Raw genomic sequence first — 13,608 nt, forward strand, 5'->3', positions numbered from 1 at the left:
CTTCTCTAGCACATTATCAAAAAATGTGCACAAACTTCCAGAGTAAAATTTAAAAATCGAATGGGGAAATGAACCATGAAGATAATTTAACAAAGCACAGAATTTCCTCGAGTAAACATTGGGCATTAAAAATACTTTAGAGGTAAAAAATTCTTAGAAATATAAGCTATTGTGGAGATAAACAAAATAAACTAATGAAAATATGTATTCTTCAAGATTTTAATTATTCTTAAATTGGCAAACATCAAGCCAGAGCAATCATATTCTTTCCACTGACAGAGATTTCTGATGTTGATCCGGTGTTGCTGGTAAGGCAAAGCATCTTCAGTAATCAAAATTGCAGGAAGTGGACCTAAACCCTGTCAACCAGGAGTACTTTTTTAAAATATAAAATAATATACAATTGTCTGCAGTTAAGATGATACCCAACCTCTAATCTTGGCTTCATACTATCCTCTAACTACAAAACTGTATAAAGACTCTGGTGGCATGTTTCATAAAAGCTGTTATATACTCCAAAACATTTGCTTTCTTGATTAATAAAACCTTTAGAAATACATTACGAAATAGCAATACCGGTTAGTGACTTCTTTAATTCATTAAAAGTGAACTTCCAGCAGCAAACAAATGTAAATGATGTTTATTTTAATATAAAAAGTAATAGTTTATAAAGATGGAATTATTTATATTCACATTAAAAAAAATTACCAAATCCACAATCCACATTAGACAAAGTTAGTTCCTGTAACAAAGAGTCACCCCAAGCCAATTATTACTATCCCTTATTTCCCCCACCACCCACTTCAATCCATCCCCCACTTCAATCCATCATCCTTGTATGGACATCAAATTCTTAGATGGGCTTGATCTTGAAATGTAGCCCGATGAGACTGAAAACTAGGCATTTCAAGTCTTGTACCAGGTAGTAGAATACTCGAAGACCCTCCGGATCCCTAGAAGCAAACATATATTTTGTTCCATTTAAGAAAAGCATTGCCAGTAGAATAATGTAAAACAAACTAGCAGATTTCTACCTAATGCTCTGTGCAAAGGTAAAATATATCTTTTAAATTATCAGTTATTTATTCCATCAGACCACGTCCTCTTCTTTCTCAAAAATACTGACTTATTCTGGAATGCGCGATTGAAGGCATGGACTTCTTTCTCTGCATCTCATTAAAGCTGCCATCCTTCAATTAGCTATTTACATGACAAGCCTAAACTTGTCTTAGATGTAGCTTTTTTTTAAAAAGAGGTGTTAATAATGAATTTTCTATAGCATGATGGAGGAGCCATCAATAACAAGCAACCCTACCATTTTGGTTACTGACTTGTTTTAGAATAGTGGTTCCCAAAGTGTGCAATCCAAGTTTCTGAGGGGGCTGCCAATCAATAGCAAGGGGAGGGGCTTAATTTAAGAAACAAATTACTTTGAACACAAGCTCAATATTTTCAATCAACATTGGGGTAGGCGGGATTCTTTTCCTTTTGAGACATTGGGTTAAATCAAGCTACAGCAACAACGTGATGACATAAGCAGCATCACTAGAGAACAAATCCATTGCAAAAGTTGCATGTGGCAGCAGAAACAGGAGGGAAAGACACAGTATGAGAGGGGAAGGCTGTAGTTACATACTAAAGGTATCATTTTGTCATTAAAGGACTGAAAAGGAACAGAGGTGACAGGGGTTGTGGGGAACAATTAGAGGCCCCGGTACCGGCAAGAGGCTGTGATGGTTGCATGCTTCATACAACATTTCAATTCTCATTGCTAAATCTGGAATGCCTCATTCAACTGGAGAAGAACTAATTCTATCAGCGGCAAGGGAGGTTCTGCGTATGGTTTTGCGTAACTCAATAGCCCAAATAATTAAACTGATTCTGGTTAGTGACAACTCTGTTAAGAGACAAATAGATGGAATATCTGAGAATGTGGAAGACACATTGTGCAACATACCTAGGACAAAAGAACTTGCTCAGCAATTGGAAGAGTCAATTTAACAAGGAATGACTCTTTGCTTCTTGGATATGCTCACTTCATTAAAGATGAAGAGTTGCTATTTTCAAGGGGATGTCGAAGGGGACATTCCACACACCAACATTCTTGCTTGTACAATAGAGGGAAGACTGAACACTGGAGCCAGTATGGGGTTAGTACTTCCTTGAAAAAAAAGCTGTGCTCAATATTTTTATCATTCATGGGGTAATTCACAGAGAACACCTTGTTGCAAAAAAACCCTAAGTAATCAGCCACACAAATCATTAAATACTGTTATCTCAGCAGTAAATAAACTCAAGTCCCATGCTTTCAATTCTTGCCCATTTTGAGAGCCTTGTATTGAGAATGATGAACAGTTTGAAGGTTTGCTGTTGTACAAAGAAGTCAGAAGGCCCTCAAAAGGAAACTGCTGAGATACTTCATGTGCACTTGAAACTGTGATAAAGTTATTTAAGACTTAAGTACTTAATTAAGTAATCAATTTAAGAATATTAGGCCTAACATTGTTTATTTGTCAGAATTATTCGCAGAGTATAATGAAATCAACATTCAACTGCAAGGTAATGATGTGAATCTTAGCAAAGTTAAATCAGTCATCTCCGCATTTCTGTCCAAGTTAACCGTATTTAAGTGCAACATTAGCCATTGTGATCCTTTCCAATATTTGAGCCGATCTGAGTTGGAAGGGAAAGAAAGAAAGATGTGTACTGTGCCCACCTAGGTGAACTCCATAAAAACAAGTCAGAGAGATTGCAGGATCTTCCAAACTTCAGAATGGGTAATAATCCATTTCTTAACACTTGTAATAAAGAATTAACAGGAAGGATGGAGGAAGAATTCATCTTGCTACAAAATAACTGAGCTGAAGCCAAGGTTCAAAAAAAAATTATACCAAGACTTTTGGTGGCATAAAAAGACTGAACACTATCCTACACTGTGGAAAAAGGTCATGATGTATTTTATTGCCTTAACAGCATAGTATTTAGTGAAGAGCAGTTTTAGTGCAGTCACTCAACTTCTTCAAAAGCAATGAAACAGTCTGCAAATTACTAAACACGGGGATCTGAGACTCCATCTGAGTGACATTCAGTCTGATGATCAGAAGCTGGTATCACTGCACCTAGTTCACCCATCTCATTGAAACATGAAAGAATAATGAAGTAGTGAATAGTTGGACAAATAATGTACACACTCAAATTGTTGATGAAATTTATTTTTACTTTTCTATATAGCTTTAAAAAGATCTGAATAATTTTTTGGAAATTATTTGTCACTGCTTTTAATTTACAGTTCCTATTTTCTTTCACAGTGCATTATAAAAAACTGTACAATTTTGATTTATGTAATGGCCAGAAAGGGTGTAGGGGCACTGGGAGTCAAGGGGGCAGTAACCCAAAAGTTTGGGAACTTCTGTTTCCTCAATAAAGTAATACATTGTTGCCTATACCATTTTTAATAGATTTTCCCCAACCTTTTCAAAGATACACTTACTTGGATTGGTTAACATCAATTAAAGAGCCAATCTTAGATGTTGTAAATGAAATATGTTCATCTCCTATTACAATTTCCAGTTCCTGTTATAAACAAAATATGAAAAAGGACAATTATTTATGCATGTTTCACAAGAGGATCATTTTAATTGCTAGAGTTGGTTGATGCATTTCATTGGCCACTACATTAGTCACAAGCAATCAATTAATATAGAAAAGATGCAGACAATGGCTTTTCGAAACTGCAGAATTAAAGCTACCCATTCCTTTCAACAAAGTGACAGTTGTTGCAAAATTAATCCTGTATCCCAGTGCCATTATTACCCAAACTATCTGACTGTTGAATTAATCAATATCTGTTTGCACTATATTCTAAAGGAGTCCCTTTCACAGACTCCTTTACTGATAAACAAATGTTTTTAAATATTAGATTTCAATACAAGGTTTCAATCATTCCAGTATTTATCTTGCACTGTGACCATCAGAAAAAGTACACCATGGAATCAAAATAATAAGCTGCATGAGCAGAATAACTCAATATTAGACCACAGGACATAGGAAGAGAATTAGGCCATTTGACCCACCAAGTCTGCTCTGCCATTCAACCAAGGCTGATTTATTCTCCCTCTCAATCCCATTGTCTTACCTTTTCCCCAAAACCATTCATGCCCTTATTAATCAACCTCCATTTGAATATACCCAATTACTTGACACCTACAGCCAGTGGCAATGAACTTCAGAGATTCACTACCCTCTGGCTAAGCATTGTGGCTCTATATAGATAATTTAATATAACCTCCACTCTTACTCTTACCTACTGCCTCGCACTACTATGGAAATTTCAATTTAAACCAGAACCCCAGATCTCTATCATCAATTCACATCATTTCTTGTCATCTTCAATAACTTGAACTGATAGTGCACCTTTAAAAAGTTCCAAATAACTTTGGTAACAGATAACAAAGCATGCAAGAAATTGGAGATGAAGAGAAATGCAGAAGTTTAGGGAACTAATTTCACAGAATAAGAATTTTAGTTCCATGATTTTAGGACAAGAAAGCACATGCAGACCATCAAAAACAGGTATGAAAAGTAATTTGAAATTGAGGTGAAGCAACAGGATGGGTGCTCCGAGTAGATTTATATTTGTGGTGAGCACATTATTGTAGTTAAACCTTAAGAGTGGCAATAGAAAAACACATACACAGATGGTCTGCAATGCAGTGAAGGTGTTGTATGACTAAGGAGTCTGACACTTAGCATGGAGGTGAATTATTACTTTCCTTCCCAATAGAAGAACACCAAGGCTAAATGTAGCAATTCCACTCAACAACTGATGTTAATAATGAACAAAGACTGTTGAATACATATCTTAATTACAAATTATGCTATATCTTTACCTCCAGGAAACCATGGATCATGTACTTTGTACACCTATACTGTATGTAGGATCCTTAAGGTTGTCATAGCTGGGGGAGGTAATGGGGATAACCTCCCACTACCCTATTAAATGGTGTGTGGCTCAAATAGGCACTGACTACCAAGTCCAGCTTCAGGCTCTCACAAGTGGCTTATCTACTAAGCATGGTGGAACCGTTACTACTGACCAGAGAAGGGCCAAAGGCAGGTTTCCTGGCACCTTAAAACCAGTCGCTTTAGACAGATGGGGTTCATCAACTGAGGTCAGCAGTTCATCTAGAAGGAAATTTCTCATCTTAAACCTCCGCTGCCTTGTGGCTATACCCACTCATGAGGAAGGCTTCAGAGTAAATCCTGAGGAAAAATCTGGAGCTGGATTCCCTAAGACAGTCCTACGTGAGTTCAACGTTGACTGGCAACTCCTGCGATACCGCTGATGCCAAACTGAATTTGGTCTCTGTGTTCCTTTGGATTCATCAGCTGTGTGGAAAGGGGGAGCATCCTACACGGGCCACAGCTTGTTCTTCATATGGTACTGCCCTGACTTGCATATCATGTAGACACTGGGACACAGCATCCATGGCTGACCCTAAACAACAGAGGGCCTCTACATCTTAGTATTATTTATGGTGGGACCCACTATAACAATCAAAATTGAGATAATTAAAAGTATGCTTGATGTCATATTTAAAATGTTGCCCTTTAGATTTAGATGTTAATTGCAGAAATTTAAGGATTTGTATTATAAAATATCAACAGTACATTTTTCTGGTTGGTGGAGCCCAAAATATAATTGTTTCAGTTTTACTTTTGCTGATTTGGAAGTTGTTGACTATCTGTCAGTCAAAAGACAACATAGAGCAGAAAATCAGCACAAGTGAAGGACAGACGAGGTTGCATACAACTGATGAATGTGTAAAGGCCAACTTTAATGCTATTGAGATGGTGTCAGTAGAAGCAAAAATAAACAAGTGAAATTGGAAGGAAAAAACACTGATTTATTATTGTCACATGTATCGAAAAAACTTTGCCTGCATGCCATCCATACTTAAATAATAAAAAAGAAAACAATGCCGAATACAGAGTGTAGCAGCTACAGATAAAGTGCAGTGCAGGTAAACAAATAAAGTGGAAAAAGCCACAAGGAGATAAATTGGGAAATCACAAATTCATCTTTGGCATAGTCTGTTCACAAATGAAGTAATTGCAGGATAAAAGCAGTCCTTAAGTCTGATAGTACTTGGATCGTTGAAGAGTGGGCCAAAGTTTAGTGCTAAATGCACAAATCATCATTGCTGTGAGAAGATTTCTGCATATAAAGGACCTTTCATGATTTCAGTGCATCCCAAAGTGTTCTATGGAAGTTGATGTAGTTTAATGGTTTTACTCATTTGTCGGTTTTAAAAAAAAATCAATAAAAGGATAGAATGCTGCTGGACAAAGCTGCATTAAAGTGTATCGTGCAAAAGCTAAAAAATTCCAGATTCTGGAATTAAACACAGGCAGCCTCTGATGAACTGACATTGATCTGGAATAGCAACATTAAGCAGATGCTGCCTGGCATGCTGTTTTTATTTAACATAGCTTGTGTCTGATAAATTGGCTAGTGGTGCCTTTACAGCAATGCAGGCATCAATTATTTTTTTATATTTGAATTTTAAAAGTTGGTTAGTTTTTAGGGAAGGAATCTACATAAAAAATCCCAAGTCCAATTTACATACTAGATTTAATCAAAGTGTACTGAGCTTATGCAAACGGAAATGCATCATATTTTCACAAGTTGTCAAGCGGATTTTATTTGATAGCATAAAAAAGGGAAAGGTACTGACCTGTCGCCCTACTCGATCAGGTGGAGGCCACAAAGCATCATCTTCTTTTGTGATTTCACTATCTTCTATGATTCGCTTCAGCTCTTCCATTACACTTTTATGGACATACGCCTATCAAAATAAGAATTATATGAACAAAGTATCAGAATTATCAGAACACAGTAATATATGTATTAAAATGCATATCACAAGAAAACTAAATTCTAAAACTTTCAAAATTACTTTTCATCAAATTTAAGTTAAATCTATCTCAGAAAAAATACAATTTTACTATCTAAATAACTAGCTCAGAATTTAACTGCCACAAATTACGAATTTTCTCCAACTCAAAAGACAAAGTTTTAAATATGCTTACCTCTTTTCTAATCATAACATCATTTTTGTAATTGCTGTTGTTTGCATATCTGAGTTTACCTGTCAGAAAACATACATATTTTATTATTCCCCAAAGGTCATTAAAACTATAATCCACATCTTAAATCACTTACATTTCTCTGATTACTATTAATACACATCCTCTATATGGAAGTGCATTCCTAAGTTACCAACATTGTAAGTTTAAACAGAAAAGAACAGACAACACATAAGATGCTGCAGATGCTGGAAATCCAGAGTAACACACACAAAATGCTGGGGGAGCTCAGCATGTCAGGCAACACCTATGGAAATGAATAAACAGTCGATGTTTCAGACTCCTGAAAAGGAAGTGGGGAGGGGAAGGAAAAAACCCGGCAGATGATAGGTGAAGGGGAAAGTAGGTGGGTGGGAAGTGGAGAATGAAATGAGAAGCTGGGAGTTGATACCAAATACCAGAAGTTATAGAAAGCAATGTTTATCCCATCAATTTGAAGGCTACTCATACAAAATTTGAGGTGTTGCTCTGCCAAGCAGAGTGCGGCCTCTCACTTCTAGTAATTTCTTCCCCCATCTCTCTTTTGCCATTCCACATTCTGGCTCCCCTCTCAGCTCCTCACCTATCACCTCCCTCACATGCCCCTCCACCTTCCCTTTCTCCACTGGTCCAGCATTTTGGGTGTGTTACTCTGTATTTCCAGCAGCTGCAGAGTCTTCTTTGTTGTCTGTTCTCTTATAATTAAATTTCTCCCATATCTGATCAGATGCCTTCTTCTTTAGCCCTTTACCTTTTCCATTGGCCATATCCCCACTTTTTCCTTATACCCCCTCCCTCCCACCCACCTTCCCCCTCACCTTGCTTCACCTACCACCTACCAACTTGTACTACTACTTCTTATTTGGGCTTCATCCCCCATCTTGATAAAGAAAAATATATTGAATATAATATATTGAATTTAAAGTGTATTTACCTAAACATTCTAGCTATCACTTGAAAAAAATGAAAATAGTTGATCTCCAGTTGCAATAAAGTCCTGAAGTGTTGATCCTTCTCCCCAGCATCAATCTCCCTCCCAACAGTTTCAGCCCTATGCCTGAAGGGCAACACTCCTCCTTGCATATTTTAAAAACAGAATATCTGTTCACAATTTTGCATAAAATTACTCAAAATAATGTTTAACAGCAAATTTACTGATTGTCACTCTGCCATGGATGGTCCCATGCCCAGCTGCAAAAGGAGGAAGGCTGGCATGGGGCTAGCAATCCCATCCTGTAAAAAAAACACAGCGCTACAGAAACACTAACAGGAGCCTCATCCCTGGGAGAGTAAGTATTTTACCAAGAAGATGGCTTACACCTAGGATAACATAAAAGACTGGCCCAGGACAGAGGACTCTGGTGAGTTGCTGTCAGCAGCCTATGCCCCAGTAAGGGTGATGGACTTGAGTACATATGCCCATTTTCAGTAGTTATTCACCAAAGCTTCAATTCCAAATAATAGTCTATTAAAAAGTTATCAGAGAAAGCCCCTTTACACCACTGAAATAACCCAATGACCATCCATCTTCTTCACTTTACTGGTCATTTCCTTAAAAAGGTAAAAGCTGAATTCAGAACTGATGATTTTGTAAAATTGTGAGAGCAAGGAAAGCTGAATTTGATCTCAGATTTTGACACAAGTACAGGCACAGCTACAAGGCAGTGGATCTGAGGAGCCACAAGTATCAAAGTCTTACACCACTGATGTACTTTAACAATCTTCCTGAGCTTGGAACAAAAAGCAGCATTCTGACCACTGATTCACATTCAAGCTCAAGTTTGCCATCTGACTGTACATATACTGTATCCAAACAAAACAACATTCCTTCTGACCCATGGTGCATCCACAAAACATACATCAATCACAGCACATAGAACCATAGAACATTACAGCACAGAAACAGGCCTTTTGACCCTTCTTGGCTGTGCCGAACCATTTTTCTGCCTAGTCCCACTGACCTGCACCTGGACCATATCCCTCCATACACCTCTCATTCATGTGCCTATCCAAGTTTTTCTTAAATGTTAAAAATGAGCCCGCATTTACCACTTCATCTGGCAGCTCAATCCACACTCCCACCACTCTCTGTGTGAAGAAGCCCCCCCAATGTTCCCTTTAAACTTTTCCCCTTTCACCCTTAACCCATGTCCTCTGTTTTTTCTCCCCTAGCTTCAGTGGAAAAAGCCTGCTTGCATTCACTCTATCTATACCCATCATAATTTTATATACCTCTATCAAATCTCCCCTCATTCTTCTACGTTCCAGGGAATAAAGTCCTAACCTATTCAGCCTTTCTCTGTAACTCAGTTTCTTAAGTCTCGGCAACATCCTCGTAAACCTTCTCTGCACTCTTTCAACATTATTAATATCCTTCCTGTAATTTGGTGACCAAAACTGCACACAATACTCCAAATTCGGCCTCACCAATGCCTTATACAACCTCACCATAACATTCCCACTCTTATACTCAATACTTTGATTTATAAAGGCCAATGTACCAAAAGCTCTCTTCACTACCCTATCTACCTGTGACGCCACTTTTAGGGAATTTTGTATCTGTATTCCCAGATCCCTCTGTTCTACTGTACTCCTCAGTGCCCTACCATTTACATAGAATACAGAAATCTATAGCACATTACAGGCCCTTCGGCCCAAAATGTAACCTACTCGAGAAACACCTAGGATTACCCTACCGCAGAGCCCTCTATTTTTCTAAGTTCCATGTACCTATCTAACAGTCCCTCAAAAGACCATGTTGTATCTGCCCCCACGACCATCACCAGCAATGCATTCCACACACCCAACTCTCTCTCTGGAAAAACTTACCCGACATCCCCCTGTACGTATTTCTCAGCACCTTAAAACAATGCCAAGGTTGTCAAGCCGAGGAGTGGTAGTGGAGACAAGCTCCCACTACCTAAAAGTGCTCCTCACGGCATGCGCCTCAAACAGCCTCTGACAACCAAGTCCAACTCCTGGCCTTTTCGTGTGGCTTAGCCACTAAGCCCGGCGGAACTGTTTCTACTGACAGGAGAAGGGGCGAAGGCGGGTCCTGGCACCTTAAAACCAGTGCTTTGGGTAGATTGAGTTCGTCAGCCTGGGAAGGCAGTCCATCTAAGAGAAACTCTGATTTCAAACCTCCGCTGCCTTGCGGCCATACCCACTCATGGAAAAGGCTTCGGGAGTAAACCCTGAGGACAAACCCGGAGATGGAGTCCCTAAGGCAGTCTGACGTTGCCTTCAACCTCATTCTGGCAACTCCTGCGATGACACTGGTGCCAAGCTGTATCGGCCCTTGCCCTTCCATTGGACAACGTCAGTGGCATGGAGAGGGGAGACTCGCTGCATGGGCAACTGCTGGTCTTCCATACAACCTTACCCAGGCCTACGCCCTGGAGAGGACACTCCAGCGTCGCCTCACCACTAAGGCACAAGACTTTCCAGGCGCAGATCCATGGTCTTGCGAGACTAACGGATGCCACACAAAACAATGCCCCCTCGTGATAGCCATTTCATCCCTGGGAAAAAGCCTCTGGCTATCCACACTATGAAACAAAATATTATACTAAAAATAAGTTAATAAAATATAATTCAAAATGCATGTAGATTTGCATAGCACAGGTAAACAGTATGGTAAGTAGCTCACTGTCGTAACGGTGGCAGGATATGCAGGGTATTCATTAGTCTCACAACCTGAGGGAAGAAGCTGTTACCCAGCCTGGCAGACGTAGCAGACATCAACTGTACCTCCTTCCTGACAGCAGTGGGTCAAAGAGATTGTGGTATGGATCCTCAAAAATACTTTCAGCAATGTTCCCAATAAATGTCACAAATGGGGAGGGGGATTTGAGAGGAAGACCTCTGTTATCCTCTCAGCAGTTTTTACTGTCCTCTGTAGGGCCTTGCAGCTTCTGTACCATCTACGTAACAAACACCCCCTCCAAAAAAAAAGTTCAGATAGGAAAGAAACAGGAGCTTTTCTAGTTGACCTTCCTTGAAAGCTTTGCAAAATAATTCAAGTTTTCAGCCTAATAATATTGTTGCATCTTGAAAAGTTGCACATTCTAAACAACTTCAGGATTTTCTACCTTCCTTTTGCAGCAGTCAATGCAGGAAGACTGAGGCATTGCCAACACATTGATAAGAGAAAGTAAAATCTAAGTTGAGGATGAAAATAAAAGCAGAGTTAAAACTTCAAAGATTAGTGAGATAATGTAATATCTTAGAGACTTAAAAAAGACAAATTTTGAGTTTGTCTACAGGGAAGGAAATAAAGGGTCTGAAGGGTAAGAAACATCCAAAACCTAATAGCCCATATCTTCGACTTTAAGATGACCACTAAAGAGAGATGCCTATTGTTTATGTTCAATGGGACCCAGATCTGATTGTACACCTGTCAATGAAAGCCAAAATGCATGGCCAGGAAAAAATGAGGATAAATAGGTTATCCTTTATGATGAAAGGACTTGGACATATTGTAATTGTATAGGACTTTAACAGGACTACACTTGGACTACTGTGTACAACTTTAACCTCCTTATTCAAGGATGCACCTGTCATTGAAAATATACAACAGAGATTCACTAGACTGGTTTACCAGATGACGAGTCTGGGACTGTACACTCTACAACAGGGGTTCTCAACCTTTTTTACACAATGGATCAGAACAATTAAGCAAGGAGTCCATGGATTCCAGGTTGGAAACCCCTACACCAGTTCATACAAAGGTCTGAAAGGGCATAACATTCTACATGTAGGGAGTTCATTTCCCCAGGCTGTGGAGTTTGGGGTTGTGGGGGGGGGGGGGGAGCGGGGAGCAATAAAGTGGAAAAAAGGAGTGGAATTGAAGTATGAGAACACTGAACATCATTACCCAGTGCGGTCCCTTTGGCCCAAAATGTGCCGACCTCTTAACCTACTCCAAGATCATTCTAACACTTCCCTCCCACATAGGCATTTGGATAAAGGAGAAATGGATGGCCATCTTTGTTCTACTGTGAACGTTTGCAAGAAAATGCATCCCAGGGTAGGATATGGTGACATATATGTCCTTTGATAATAAATTTACTTTGAACTGTTTCTTAAATATCCCTAATGTATCTGCCTCTACCACCACCTGTCTAACCAGAGTTTTAAAGAGATGCAACATTACCTTAAACTCACTCTCCCAACTAATCACACCATCAACTTGCATGCCAGCTTTTGAGGGATCTATGGACGTGGAACCCAAGAACCCTCCATTCGTCCACACTGTTCCATTAACCCTGTACTCCTTCAAGTTCGACCTTTTAAAGTGCATCACTTGACACTTTCCTGCATTGAACTCCATCTGCCACCTCTCAGCCCAGTCCAGATTGTAAACTACAATCTGCTACGCTATCCACAATACCACCAATCTCCATGTCATCTGCAAATTTAACCATCCCTGCACTTGCTTATTCAAGTAGGGAGGTAAAACACTAGTATGGATCAACTGGGCCTAACGATCTGTTCTCGTCCTGAACGCCTGCCTCAGTGCAAACCCTCAGGAAAGCGGAGGGGATGGACCAAGGCTGCTCTGACCCACTGCTCCTCCCGAGGTTTGCTGAATTCCTCCGGTATTTGTGTGTGTGGCTCCGAAGCGGTCCGCCTGACCAGGCGGCTGCATGGCGGCACAGGCCAGACTGCCCAGGCCTGTCACTCACACCAGCCCCCACTTCGCCCATCGTACGCCACCTCCAGGCACAACTTACCATCCGGCCTGAACTCAAACTCCAGGAACTCGTGGCCGAATTTCCCCTTGTGCCCCACATAATAACGAAGATAGAAATCACTCGACATGCCGCCTTCGCTGAGGCCGCCCCGCCGCATCGGACGCCGCCAATCGTCACAGCTACGCTGAGCGTTGCGTCACACGCACGAAAAACGTCACATGTCAATCATATATGGGGCGTGAGAAGTTCACTGTGAGTAGGTTGTCCCTTAAGGGATGTTTAGTTTCTTGAAGATAGAACTGGGTTTGAGAAGTTTTCTTTCTAGTGAAATGTGTTTTTTCAGTAAAGTATCGCTGATATATATCTACAGTAATCAACTTAACGCAACATTTCCTCATAACAGCAATGTGCAAATGACCAGCTAATGTACTGGAGGAATGATGAAGGCTACCCAGAGCCCTGGATTCACTGCCGTCCTCTTCAAAGAACTTGGGGGCCAAAAAGTTGGTAGAACTACCGCGGCATCAGAATTAAAAACAAACAGCATCTTGAACTTTTCTGTTGTAGCGTATCATATACGTTATCTCTTTTTCTTCTGCTGATGTCTCTGGAGTTAGTGGAGACGAATTTTCAATCCAGAGCTTCAGCTCTGAAATGATGGAGGAATTCAGTCATATACAGGGAAACAGCCCATTCAGCTCACCAAGTCTGGCAATTTTGTATCCATTTTCGCAAATGAAAATGGTTATGCAATGAATAAATAAATTAATTACATTATCACATT

The 13,608-nt window shown here is 39.8% G+C and overlaps 1 protein-coding gene across 1 annotated transcript; it reads right to left on the reverse strand.

The window, feature by feature from the left end:
- Positions 1 to 205: 205 nt before the first annotated feature.
- magoh (mago homolog, exon junction complex subunit) lies at positions 206 to 13,014 on the reverse strand. Its single transcript, XM_073063106.1, has 5 exons — positions 12,864 to 13,014; positions 7,093 to 7,151; positions 6,738 to 6,848; positions 3,491 to 3,573; positions 206 to 953 (listed from the first exon to the last, which is right to left on the reverse strand). The coding sequence occupies exons 1-5, from the start codon at positions 12,979 to 12,981 to the stop codon at positions 854 to 856; spliced, it is 471 nt and encodes a 156-aa protein (XP_072919207.1). The 5' UTR covers positions 12,982 to 13,014; the 3' UTR covers positions 206 to 853.
- Between the last annotated feature and the right edge of the window lie 594 nt (positions 13,015 to 13,608).

The sequence above is a fragment of the Hemitrygon akajei genome, chromosome 12, assembly GCF_048418815.1.
Source record: "Hemitrygon akajei chromosome 12, sHemAka1.3, whole genome shotgun sequence".
NCBI lineage: Eukaryota > Metazoa > Chordata > Chondrichthyes > Myliobatiformes > Dasyatidae > Hemitrygon > Hemitrygon akajei.

What these genes read in the sequence shown, in the direction of transcription:
- magoh (XM_073063106.1), bottom strand. Translation starts at nt 12,981, where the DNA reads ATGCGGCGGGGCGGCCTCAGCGAAGGCGGCATGTCGAGTGATTTCTAT. An exon ending in GTTTGAGTTCAGGCCGGATG is followed by an intron (nt 7,152 to 12,863) that starts GTAAGTTGTGCC and finishes GTTTTCTGACAG; the next exon opens with GTAAACTCAGATATGCAAAC. An exon ending in ATTGATGTTAACCAATCCAA is followed by an intron (nt 954 to 3,490) that starts GTAAGTGTATCT and finishes GTTTGCTTCTAG; the next exon opens with GGATCCGGAGGGTCTTCGAG.